Raw genomic sequence first — 13,311 nt, 5'->3', positions numbered from 1 at the left:
ATGTACCTGCCTTTTGGATTTTAGGATGATCCAATTTTGGGGGTCAGTGACATATAAAAGATCGAAAACTCCTGATCTAGGAAGCACTTTGATGTAGCCTAATTACCATGGTCATATTAATACCATATATCAAAGTACCATAGTATTACCATTCTGTTTTGGATGACAATGCTGGCTAATGACAAATAAAAAACGGTAGTAACTAGGGAGATACCGCGGTATTTTGCTGCTAATAATAATGGAGGACAGGTGAGCAGCTTCAGGTCAAACCTGTTTAGCTGGGAAATATTTAAATCATCAAATCAGCTGAAACCAAAACCAACAACAAACTCGAAGCCGAACATCTGACATGAGGGTATTAAACATGCCACATGTGTTCATCATACATGACCCGATCATGACTATAAACTACTAACCCACAGATACATATCCAGGCACGCTGTTGATTCCCTCTGACTCTCATTGTCTAACACGAGCTATTTATATGAGATTGGAATAGTCAAAGTGATTAGTTAACCTGTCAACACGACTCAGTGTCACTGTAACGCAATGTACACAGATAAGCACATCCACAGACGGTAAACTACGACACAGCCTCGATTAGATGACCGTTTCTTACCCGAATCTGTCTCTGGGTCAGATGTGAGACGTGAAGCCGAACCGATCCGTCCTGAAATAGTTTATTCCAGAATCCGTACCAAGCGACTCCGGCGGCTCAGATCAGGAATGAACTTCCGCCATCTTCACGTCCACACGTCATCAAAGACGCTTGTCCTGAAACCCGCCCTTCCCATCGATCAAAAGTCCGGTTATTCCGTTACATCGTTATTTCACCAGGCGGCGCTCGATGGACCGGAGAACCGATTCTCAATTGAGCCTCGTTCAAATATCAGCTTGGTTTTGTGTTCACTGAGGATGTTTGTATGGGAACGAGTATAATCTTTCAAATATACTCATTGTACAGATTTAAATATGTCAAAAACATGAAAATTCGCTAAGTATTTCTATATGTAATACGTTTTTAAAAGTGCCTCATCTAGTAGTAATCATAAACTACAGCGATTGGTTCATACGGATTACTGATGAGAAAAGTAACAGATGTCGCGTGGGCTTCGATTTATTGTTAAAGCAGCGTTATGGACTATCTTTTATACATGAATAATAAAACTGAGGAAACTTTAATCTACTTTGAATTAATGAAACACATTGACGAGGGTAAAATACATATATTTTTTGCATGTAGATCAATTGTAGGCTACTTGATTGAAAAGCCGGGATCTGCTTCTATTTTAAATAGCGCTTTTATTCTGAAACACTGGACAAAAGTAGCCGTAGGCTATTAAAGTTTTAACCAAAACTTTAATACATTATTAATGATTACAACAGTCAAACATACAAATGAATATATTAATTCTATACACAAATATATTTAGGTTAGTATCATGTACATAAAGGTTTGTGTGCATTGTATGTAACCTACTTGCAAAGCATAGGCCTACTGGTCACACTTAAGTCAAGTAAAGTCAAGTAGATTTGTATAGCGCTTTTCACAATACAGATTGTATCAAAGCAGCTTCACAGTATTAAATTAAAATAATACAACAAGGTTTGTTTCTAGTGGAATTTATTGATTGATAAAATCAAATTAAATATCCCCAGAATATCCCCAACTGAGCAAGCCAAAGGCAACAGTGGCAAGGAACCGAAAAAAACTCCATCACTTACTACATATAATTTTAGCAGATACCATCCAAAGTAACAACTGGGGAATAAATAAGATGCTTTTTACACCTCAACTGTTTGAGTTCACTCCTATTTACAGTCTATGTCGAGTTCACACCCACCAAATTCTTATGAAAGTATCATTACACAGAAGTAGCAGCTCTTCTCCGAACTGAGCAGATCCTCACATAATCAACCAGAAAGTAAACAGTGGCGATTCCCACCAGACCAGACAAAACCAGTCGAATCAGAGCCTTAGTGCCGCAACAATGATCCAGACAATCTGAAAGAGAAGAGACTTATTCATAAACATCTTTTGTCTCAACATATGTCTTTGTTTGTGGAAAAACAGAAACTGCAAAGAGGTCACTGTGGCAGGAAGAGAGTTTTGTGGTAAATGAGTTTCCACACCTTTATGTCGTGTGCAGATCTCTTTCATGTGAAGACGGACACTCTTGTTGCTCACTGGATTTGCAGTCATGCAGCTGTAGATCTCTGAATCATTACAATGAAGCTCTAATGGTAAACTGAGGATGTTGAGATCAGGATTGCTGGTCTGGTTCATCATTTCACTCCCTTTATACCATGAGATTGACACGTCTTGATCATTTCTCACAGAGCAGAGCACAGAGCAGATTTCCTCTGATGCTCGAGGCTGCTCTGATGCTCGAGTACCTGGTAGATTGATTTGTATAGGTTACATTTCAATGTTAAAGTTCAGGAGGTCTTTATTCTGTCAGTATGTCTGTAATGACACCTAAACAAATCCCTGCCCCTTTCGCCCAGCAATGATTAGCAAAGAGGTCAGGACAAGACAACTAAGATGGCAACTGAATTAACTGATTTAAAAGACTCACCTGAAGATTGGTCGACAATAACCAATGATTTGCACTCAATAGCAGGTGCAGAGACATGTTCTTTAGGACAAAAGGAAACATGTGCATCTTTTAATAAGCCCATTTTGCAGAAACCATATGAGATTGGTTCATTAAAGTTAAGCCAAAAATGAAAATTCTGTCAGTAATTACTCTCCCTCATGTCGTTCCAAACCCGTAAGACTTTCGTTCATCTTAGGAACACAAATGAAGATCTTTTTGATGAAATCTGAAAGCTTTCTGTCCCTCCATTGACAGCTACGCAACTACCACTTTGACGCTTCAAAAAGTTCATAAAGAGATCGTAAAACTAATCCATATCAATTGAGCGGTTAGTCCAAACTTTCTGAAGAAACACAATCGCTTTAAATGATGAACAGATTTAATTTAGGCTTTTATTCACTTATAAACATTGATCAGTGAACATAAACAGAAGCTCAACCGAACCTACTCGACAGCTCAAACGTGCTGCGTAACACAAGAATGAACTCATTGGTTCTTGCTGAAGCTCAAAGTGCTGCGTAACACAAGAATGAACCTCATTGATTCTTGCTGAAGCTGAAATGTTCTGTGTAACACGAGAATTAACTCATTGGTTCTTGAGGAAGATCAAACGTGCTGCGTAACATTGGTTCTTGCACGTCAAGCGAACATGCTTGAGATTCTGTTTGTCATAACTGATGTGTGAGTTGAAGAATGTTTATGTGAATACATATGTTCGTCATATATAAAGTGATCGAGTCTCTTCATATAATTTGGACTAAACCGCTCAATTCATATGGATTAGTTTTACGATCTCTTTATAAACTTTGAGCATCAAAGTGGTAGTTGCGTACCTGTCAATGGAGGGACAGAAAGTTCTCAGATTTCATCAAAAACATCTTCATTTGTGTTGCGAAGATGAACGAAAGTCTGACGGGTTTGGAACGACATGAGGGTGAGTAATTAATGATAGAATGTTCATTTTGTGACTTCCTCTATCTACAACAAATGATAATAATCTAATGTATAATTAATGTGCAGCAGCTGCAACTTACCATACACATTAACTTTGTACTCCGTCTCAGAGATAGATAACTTCATGGTGAGAGATACTCTATAAAAACCAGAATCACTGGTACTGATATTCCAAATGGTCAGTGATCCACTCTCTTGATCTAGATGCAATCTGCCAGAAAGTCCCTGTTCAAAATATGAAACTGTTCCCTTATTCATCTGTGCTATACGGGTGGTAAAATGGCCTTTGTTAAAAAACCACACTGTCTCTGTGTCTTTCTTCGGTCGAGCTTCTGCATGTAGAGTCAGAGCGTCTCCCTCGATCAATGTCTTTACCTTATCCTCACCATTCACGAGACCTGAAACAATAGGAAAATGCATTAAATATGCTGTTGGATTGGATTTGTAATAATTTGTTTCTTATTCTTCAGAAAGCAAGACAAATACAATTACAATTGCTAAATAATTAGCATGAAGAATCGGGTTAACTAAAATAAAATTGTCTGGAACAAAGGGTTCAAACCTTTAGAAAAGTGAATTTTTGAACTGGTGGTGGCGCTATAGAGTTGGTCCTAGAGGCTCCAAAATTGGTCAGATTATTCATGACCATCACTACAAGTGTGCCAAATTTCATAATTTTCCTGTTCCGTTGATAGGGCTGCCATAGACTCCCATTGGGGAGGAATAATATAACTAACAATTATAATAGTGGCCCTTCATCACTTCTGACACATTTCTGCTGCAGATGCAGATATTCCCAGTTGAAATGGCAAGTAATTTTAAAAAATTTGTGTAATTTTAACTGTAAAATATTGTAAATACACTATGGGGGGAAAAAAAACCCTGTTAATAGGTTAAAAGGGAAGTTCCCGTATATTCAGTGTAACAAATATCTAACCAGACATTTCATGTGTTCATACTGTTAAATGTACAGTTTCTAGACGTTATGCTTTTAGAAGTTTATGCTACATCTTCTAATGTTTAATGAATGTTTATTGCATTATTTTAGTGTCGTGTATTTCCATGATGGTGTTTTGTGTTTGCGTTAATGACTCTGTGCACCTTCTACAGTACTAGTGTAATTCAGCTTGTGGAAATGCTACTTCTACATGATTCTTCATGAGGCTTCCTCTTTTACCATAATTAGGTTGTCAGTATGTTAAAGGTAATAGATTTTAGTAGCAGTGTGCGTTGTTGGTTTTGCCGGTTTAAATGACAAATTTCTTGTCCGTAAATTACAGTTTTATACTGTAAAATGTACGAGTTGTCTTTACATTTTTACTGTATTATTTACAGGATTATTCTGGCAACCACAGCTGACAGGATTTATTAAATAAAAACATCGTGATTTTTTTTACAGTGAGTATTTGAAACTGTTTATGTATGGAGGATACATCTGTTCTTTAATGATTTTATTTGTATCAGTGTGTGAAAACCACAAAATTCTCACCTTTTCTCAAGTTGTCGTTTATGCATCATAAACTTATTTAACAAGTTCCCCTCGCTCAAGATTGCATTCTCAGCTTTGATATATTAATACATTACATTTAAACAATTACACTTTTATCCAGAGTGACTTACAAATGAGGTGCATCATAAACTATAATAGATATATATAATAAATATAATAGATTTTGACATGTACCCTTACCAATACAAGTCAAATTTCTAAGACCATATCCGCCAAGAAAAACTATATTATCGCCTCATGACTTGCTAAAAAACTGTAAAAGAAGGATAAAATATACTTAAAAGCAACTTTAAAGTACATGACCAAACCCTCCAGATGCAATTTCCAAACACACACACACACACACACACACACACACACACACACACACACACACACGAATAGATGTACAGGCACATTATATGTGCCATTTAAAGGTTAACAGTTTGCAGTGTTTTAGTGATTGTTTGGTCTACTTCTGTCGTGAAGATGATTCCACTTCCTTGATTGTTTTCAGTCTAGGTGAGATTTCCTCTGAACTACAAAGGAAAGGTTCATTACTGCAGCCAGCCCTCAGATCATCACCCTTCCGTTAATGTGACGCAAAAAAAGAAGAAGTTTTTTCCACTTTCATTGTAATGGAAGAGGTCGACCTACTGATTTTTCCACAAACACTTCAAACTTCCGCCATTTATTCAAACTACAATTGAAAAAATATCTATATTTAAAAAAGATAAGCTTTACTTAACAGTTTGTGCATCAAAGGTACTGAACATAACACACACACACTAACCTTCATGATCAGGGAGCTTTTCGAGATTTACCCTATGAAACTGCTGGACGGTGATTGTTCATTTTGATGTGAACAGCAAGTTTTATTAAACATGTTTACTATGAAACTTTTTTTGTTGTGGATATTTCACATGCCCAAAAGTGAAAGAAAAAAACATAAAGGTCATAAAGGATCCAAAAAGTATTAGCAGTAATACCAAATTTCAAGAATTGAAAAGTTCAAAAAGGTAAAAAAAATTAGTGCAAAGTCTACCAACTACTGAATGTGTTTCAGCAAGAGAGCAACCAGAGAGCACAAAGAACTAATCTAATGAAAGAAAAAACTAAACAATGAGGTATTAGAAATCTTACCTTTCACACTGATGAAAAACACAATGAAAATCCACATCCTGATGTATATTTACCAGGATCGATTGTAAGTTCGTGGCTTCTCTTGATGCTGCATCTGAGCTCACTCGAGCAGTGTATGAACATGTGACATCTTCTCAGTTTCATCAGGAAGTGACCATGAAATCACTTTCACCAACTTATTTATTGGAAATCCGCTATTTACAAAAGTCACCTAAAAGTAAAACACAGAGTCTACAGGGTGTTGTTTATAACTAATATATTGGAACTAATATTTTAGAACTAGAAAACTGCATTTTCTCTATAGAACTTATGACTTAAAGAGGACATCGGATGAAATTTTCACTTTTTTTAAAGATTTTTTTGCATTTAGTTAGGTGACAGCTCAGAAAAGCTGAAAAGAAAACACACAGGCAGTTTGTTATGTGCTGTCTGAGTCTGAAAGTGTGTTATCCAGCCAGCGAGCTCAATTTGAAGCCGGTTTCTACATATATATAGCTAGCTATTTGAAAATGACCACACATGACCGAAGAATGTCTCGTAAGCAACTCAGGTGTTCTGTTGTTGGATATAAGAGTGAATATAACAGTTATAACATTTACTCCCGACACCAGAGCCAGTGAAGACGCAGTGGATGTTTTTAGGGAATGCACCGACACATAGGTTTTGCTAAAAAGATGTTGCTCAAGAATGGATCAGTACCAACTGTTTGTGACCCAGCTTATAGTCTCCGGAGCGATACTGTAATGAAAGAGAGAGCACATGCTTTATTTAAGTTCACCTGAGTTGTTTTACAGATATAAAGTTTACACGTTTATTATCCAGAAGGTGAAGCACTGCTACTTGAGCAGAGTTGTTCGCTCAGAGTTGGAGTAAATCACTCCGCAGAAGTAGCAGTGCTTCGCCTTCTGAGAATATAGTTCCCAGTATGTATACGGTTAGAAGATGGCTGTGTCTCATGTGACCTTGTTATTTGTACACGCTGTGACTGTTCAAATCACAACATGTAAATAGGAAAATGTTGGTGTTATTTTGTCACTTATTGGGAGCAGTATGCTAGCTGGAGCCGTTTACCTCCAGTATTTGTGCTAAGCTAGGCTAGCGGTGGGTGCGTCAGACACAGTTACGGCTCGCACGGAGATGAGAAGAGTATGTGTGGACTTATCTAACTCTGGGGGATAAGGTGAATAAGCTAAAGTCCCAAAAAGTCGCCGTGTTCCTTTCATCCAAAGGGGAATCTTACAAAACATGCAGAAGTTGGGTCTTCACCTTTAAGCAAAAAAGCATGAGTCAAACTTGTATGACCTAAACGACATCTGGTGAAAACCACTTGATCAGATTTAGTTAAGAGTGATTACGTGTTCCACTCCTCTTGCACTTTATCCAATATATACCAATTAACTAACAGTGGTGGAAGGTTGAACCAAGACTCCAGCAATATTAACACTGTCCACAAAAAAACAGGATGTAATTTGAGGTGAACCAACAAGAAGTAGATCTGTTTTATCAGTGTTGAGTTTGAGAAAATCACTGGTCATCCAAGCATTAATATCATCAATATAAGCTGAAATGGAGATTGCATTGCATTGAGAACTGATGTAAAGTTGGGTGTCATCTGCATATGGAAGTTAAAGCCATTATGATGGATAATGTTACCAGATGAAGCATGTAAATGATGAAGAGAAGAGGCCCAAGAACCGAACCCTGGGGAACACCGTGTGAGACAGGGGCAGTAGTGGACTAATATCCACCACAACTATCCACTACTAGTGGATGAAAGTAAGATAACAACATAAGTTATAACCATAATTAAACTAAACTATACCTGTTCTCTCTCCATGCAGCATCTCTGGCTCTGTAGGCATTAATGTCCGACTCCGGTTTGAACTGAACACCATGTCTGTTCTAGGCCTATGCTGTTGTATTGAATCTCTTAAAACAGCCTTTTAATCAAAGGGAATTATGCTATTTCAAATAAAAAAGATAAAACTCATAAATTGGGCACAGGTGTAGATGTGGAGAAGGGGAAAAGAAGCACAGGACAACCCGCAATTCACCACATCAATACATCTGTTCACACAGAGGGTTTCAAGGGAAAAGTTACTTTTAAAAGCAATGCATTGAAATATTGTATTACTCCCTTAAAAAGTAACTAGTTGCGTTACAGGTACTTTTTAAGAAAAGTAATGCATTATGTGTTACTTTTGCTTTACTTTTTCTCACCTGGACTGGGCCTGTTTTTTGTTTTGTTTTTAAATAACAAAAAAGTTCTAGTTTTAAGCAAATGTAAACACCAAAATTTCAATAATAAGGCTGAAGGACATGCAAATTCACTCCTGTACAGTAGAGGGCGCAACTCAAGCAACCTTTCAGCTGCTGCTGTTCTGGATAATAGAAGAATAGGATGCAGGTGAAGAAAGTTTAACACTTACTTCCATAGATATCATATATAAAGGCTAGATGTCTCGTGCGCGCTGCTGGCCAATGGAGGTCGACGTCCGCACCATAGACAGTAAAAGAAATGGACACAGCGACCCCATTGGATTCAACGGAGACAAAGTGAAGCCAATTAGAAACTCTTACTTCCTGGGGGTCCAGCGTACTGCGCAGACTCAAACTGAGCTCGACGACGTAGATGTAAAGTTATTCGCTGTCAAAGTGACGCCAAAATGAATGGGAGTCAATGGGATGCTAACAGCAGGTGGGGTTCCGCTAGCCAATGGCGGCGCCCGGGGGTACCTTCAAAATAATACAAATCCCTGCCCCCCTGGTCCGCACGTGGCGGCCATCTTGCCACAGTGCGCTCGCTCACTGTTTAATGGTGCAAATACTTTAAAATAACTAGCCTGGGTGCCAGCCCGAAACCCGCCCACAACATTTTTTGGTCGAGAAGTTCGGTCTGGACTCGATCCGTTGAGGAGTAATTATGCTCGGCTCCCAAAAGGCCGGGCCAATCAAATTGCCAGGGCGGGCTTTAATCGATGATGGACAGATGATCTGCGGTTACGTAATCACCCACGTCACCAAAGAGCGCTTGATTTGAATTAGTTTACAACAAAGACGACTGCAGCTGGAGAATTGAGATTTCACGAGTTCACACTTACAAATAAGTCAGATAGAATAAATGCGTATATGAGATTTCACGAGTTCACACAAATAAGTCAGATAGAATAAATGCGTATATGACGTGCTGTCCGAGGAGAGGGCTGTGGGCTCGGTAGCCATACTCCCCCGTATTCCTGGTTGTGAGAGAACAAGTCAAGAGTGAGGATTCGGGGTGGTGGAGGGATGCTGAAAAACTGTCAAGGAGTGTTAGGTAAGTTGACAGAGTGAATATGCTTCCTCATGCTGATATAGGGTAACGTTAGACATGGTTTGATGACAAGTTGATATTGGATTGATTATTTGTACGTGCTCCTCCCGAACTTTGTTTATGAAACATCATGTGTAGATTCCGCCATCGCGTCTGTTATAGAAGATATCCACAGCGCATTCATTTTAAAAGAGGAACAGAGAGCCGCGACATTTTGTTGGTTGGAAATATGAATGAAGAACATGCGTCATTTACTCCGTTGCTCTGATTGGTTGTAGGTCTATCCAATTGAGTGCAGAGTTTTTTTTTTTTCTGGTTCGGTTGAGACACGCCCCATAATCAAATCTCTATGGAGCAGTATCAGACTCACATTCTGACTAGAATATGAGTATGACGAAGTCAGGCTATAAAATAACCATAACTTGCTCAATTTTCTACCGATTTTCAAACGGTTTGGTTTGTTATAAACGTCATAGATGTAGTTATGAGACTACATTCATACACTGCATACATATGAAAAATTATAACATACATGTTCAAGCATTCGGAATTATAGCCACGTTAATAACGTTTGTAAGAAACCAAACCGTTTGAAAATCCGTCAATATTTCAGCGAGATATGAGGATTTGTGTGCATGTTGATCATTCACCTTAATGCACAGAGCACTGTGACAAGATGGCCGAACGATGATGCCGGAAGTGACTGCGCCATAAGACATCTAGCGTTTATATATGATATGATATCTATTCACCAAAAAAAAAAAAAAAAAAAAAAAAACAACAACAACAAAACAAATTCTAAAGTCTTTTGCTTATGGTTTAACGGAATCATTGGAGGTCAGCAGGAAGTACATTGGTCAATAAAGTAAGATTAAATGCATAAAAATATATGTTTTATTTACATAGGCCTATTTTATTATTGGAGGTTTGCATGTTTTACATTTAACTGATTTTATTCATTTTGAGGAATACTGAATCTGTTTTTGTGCAAGTTAGATGAGTAAATGCATGCTCACATTTTTTAATACATCAAAATGTGCACTCAAAGCAGCACACCAGCCTACACATCAGTGATCACACTGTGAACACAAGTAAGGCATATTTCTCTGTTCACTATCCTCCCTCACCCGTTGCCCGTCATACAATCAAACAGTTCATAAATACATTCATTAATTATGAACACTTCCCTCTCCCAAGGCCAAGAAGACCGATCGTATAGGGGTCGTAATCAGATCCAAACTACAGCTGGCGTAATCTCTACCTCGAGTGTAAACCTCACTTGAATTCATTTCAAGGTGACCAGTGTGCAAGATGTTTCTTTAAAGTTTCTTTAGTAACACTTCTATTTACAAACATGTTGTCCTGAAGAACCCTTTATATGCTGAAATGGTTCTTTGTGTTACAGTTTAGGGTTCTTTATAACCGCCTTTTTGGTTGTCAAATTAGTGATGAGAGAAAAAGATTCGAATCAATTGCTTCACAAAACGATTCACTGTTTCGAAGTGTTCGAAACGACAGACGCTGGCGACCCCTGCTGGCCAGAACAGTGTAATGCAACAAAAACTCGGGTCAAACATGCATAAAAACACCTTTTACAAACCTATAACAAATGCTTTATTGAAAGTAAAATCTGTCAAATGCAATTAACTAATCATCCGATAATATTAAATATCAAGTGTCTGTATAATATGTATTATTTTATAAATTTCCAGGGCTTTGTGTGTTCCATGGATGGATCAGCTTAACAGGCCAATACATTTGGCAGACGCTTTTATCCAAAGCAACTTGCACTGCATCTCAAGGTACATATGTACATTCTTATCAGTTCTTGCTTTCCCTGGGAATCAAACCCATGATCTTGGCTTTGCAAGCACCAACGCTCTACTGTTTGAGCTACAGGAAAGTCGATAAGAGACTATTAACTACTATTATTAATTTTAACTATATAAATATTTTATTAAAACGTCCACAAATGTAAAAAAAAAAAAAAAAAACGATCAGAGATCAGGTAAATGTTCTTGTTGCCATTTTTTTTATCATGCTGATAATTGTATTTAGTTATTTCACTTAATTAATACTATCCTCTAACATTTAAAATTGTAAATATATTTTAACAATCATCAACCGTTTCAATTATGACTTATACAACCAGTTAAATGAATGTAATTGAAAATATGAATTCAAATAAATTTACATTCATTGTCACTAAAGCATTTACACAAGTATCAGAGTGAAAGTCTTGGATGCAATTATGTTGTGACCGGAAAGACCAGAATCCACAAAACATTAACTGCATACATGTAATGCACAGTATTCTCATGATATACATTACTATACAAAATGCACAATTACAAATACAGAATACATATTTAAATTTCATATAGATTTTAAATGTGGCAATGATTCTTTGAACAGTTCCTGTTGCAGTAGAAGTAACAAGGCAGTGACTGGATACAAGCAGTACAAGGATAGTCCACCCAAACAATGAGGATTCTCTCATCATTTACTCTCCTTCATGCCATCCCAGATGTAAATGACTTTCTTCTTCACATAAACATAGACAAAGATTTTTAAGGAAATAGTCCATCTCTGTGAGTCCATAATACAAGTGGATTGTACCCATGTACTTAAGACAGTTGGTCGGAAGTGATTTTTAATAGTTAAAACCGTTTACATTATTAGTATTTCTTTTATCTAGCCTATTGTTTCTTCAGAAGGCATTGACTCATCCACTGAGGTCGCATGGATTACCATCACGCTCACTGTGTGTGGTTTATACAGGACTCGCAGATATGGATTACTTTCCTTACAATCTTAATTCGTGTTTATAGAAAGAAAGTAAAATGCATCTGGGACAGCATGAGGGTGAGTAAAATAAGAGAGAATTGTATTTTTGGGTGAACTATCCCCTCAACATTCATATGCTATTGGTATGCTAATCCAAGATCATCATAGATTAATAAGAATAAAGTGCAACCTCTTGTGTACTTGTGAACTGTGTTTGTTTTAATCTATAGGAAATTAAAATATTTGCTATTTTATATTAAAATAAAATAAATCAGGTGTCTGAAGATCAAGATCCCAGTCATTCAAAGGTGATGTGTCTGAACAAAGTAAGATTATTGTCTGATATGGACAGTGGTTCTCTGGTACTATCACTCCATCCTCTGTGTCAGTGTTTATGGAAAAGTTGCTCCACTCCCTGGAAAATGAGAGAGGAAATGTATTATAATCTAACAATACAAACTGCTTTGAACTCCCACATACAGTAACAAGTTGCAGACTTAAAATATTTATTCCAAACAAATTATATAAATGTTTTAAGAGATTTTACAGTACTAAATATTTACCTCGGAGTCATGCAGCATTTATCATCTGTAATACTGTTGTGTAACCAGTAGATGGCTGTATAGCCCTATATATAAACATGTATCCACGGCTGAACTTGCTGGATGTTTTCAGTCATAATTACTTGCATGTTTTAAGTTTTTAATTTGGACATATATTTATTATTAAAGACTATTAAAGATTAAACATTTTTCTCAGAAATGTTCATTTGAAGTGCAGTTTTTTGCATTATTATTATTAGTCAAATATGGACACAGACAAAGTATTTTGTTACTCATACTAGCTACATATAATAGCTTTATCAGTCATCTTTATCACAAAGTAATCAGAATAAATATTGCGACCAGGGCGATACTTCAAAATAATTGAGTGTTTACATATAAACAGAGACATGGGGGCCGTTCTTCGTACGTCGCTAACTCAGTTAGCTGGATTTGATTGTTGGCGATTTGGCATGATCTTGGATT

General features: G+C 37.1%; 2 protein-coding genes across 3 annotated transcripts in view; both read right to left on the bottom strand.

Moving 5' to 3' along the window:
- The window catches only part of itchb (itchy E3 ubiquitin protein ligase b), a 34,277-nt gene extending 33,485 nt beyond the window's left edge, over nucleotides 1-792 (bottom strand). The window contains exon 1 of one of the 2 annotated variants that reach the window (XM_084428666.1): nucleotides 620-792. The gene's annotated coding sequence lies outside the window, so the exon portion shown is untranslated. The remainder of the gene's footprint in view (nucleotides 1-619) is intronic. The other variant, XM_084428664.1, reaches the window with a different exon arrangement.
- An 822-nt stretch (nucleotides 793-1,614) lies between these two features.
- On the bottom strand, nucleotides 1,615-6,320 carry LOC311302663 (CD48 antigen-like). The gene is made up of 5 exons (XM_084428662.1): nucleotides 6,187-6,320; nucleotides 3,635-3,952; nucleotides 2,580-2,639; nucleotides 2,134-2,397; nucleotides 1,615-2,005 (listed from the first exon to the last, which is right to left on the bottom strand). The coding sequence occupies exons 1-5, from the start codon at nucleotides 6,221-6,223 to the stop codon at nucleotides 1,866-1,868; spliced, it is 819 nt and encodes a 272-aa protein (XP_084284788.1). The 5' UTR covers nucleotides 6,224-6,320; the 3' UTR covers nucleotides 1,615-1,865.
- Between the last annotated feature and the right edge of the window lie 6,991 nt (nucleotides 6,321-13,311).

Source organism: Rutilus rutilus, assembly GCF_951802725.1.
Source record: "Rutilus rutilus genome assembly, chromosome: 13".
NCBI lineage: Eukaryota > Metazoa > Chordata > Actinopteri > Cypriniformes > Leuciscidae > Rutilus > Rutilus rutilus.
This window is presented reverse-complemented; position numbering and strand designations above follow the sequence as displayed.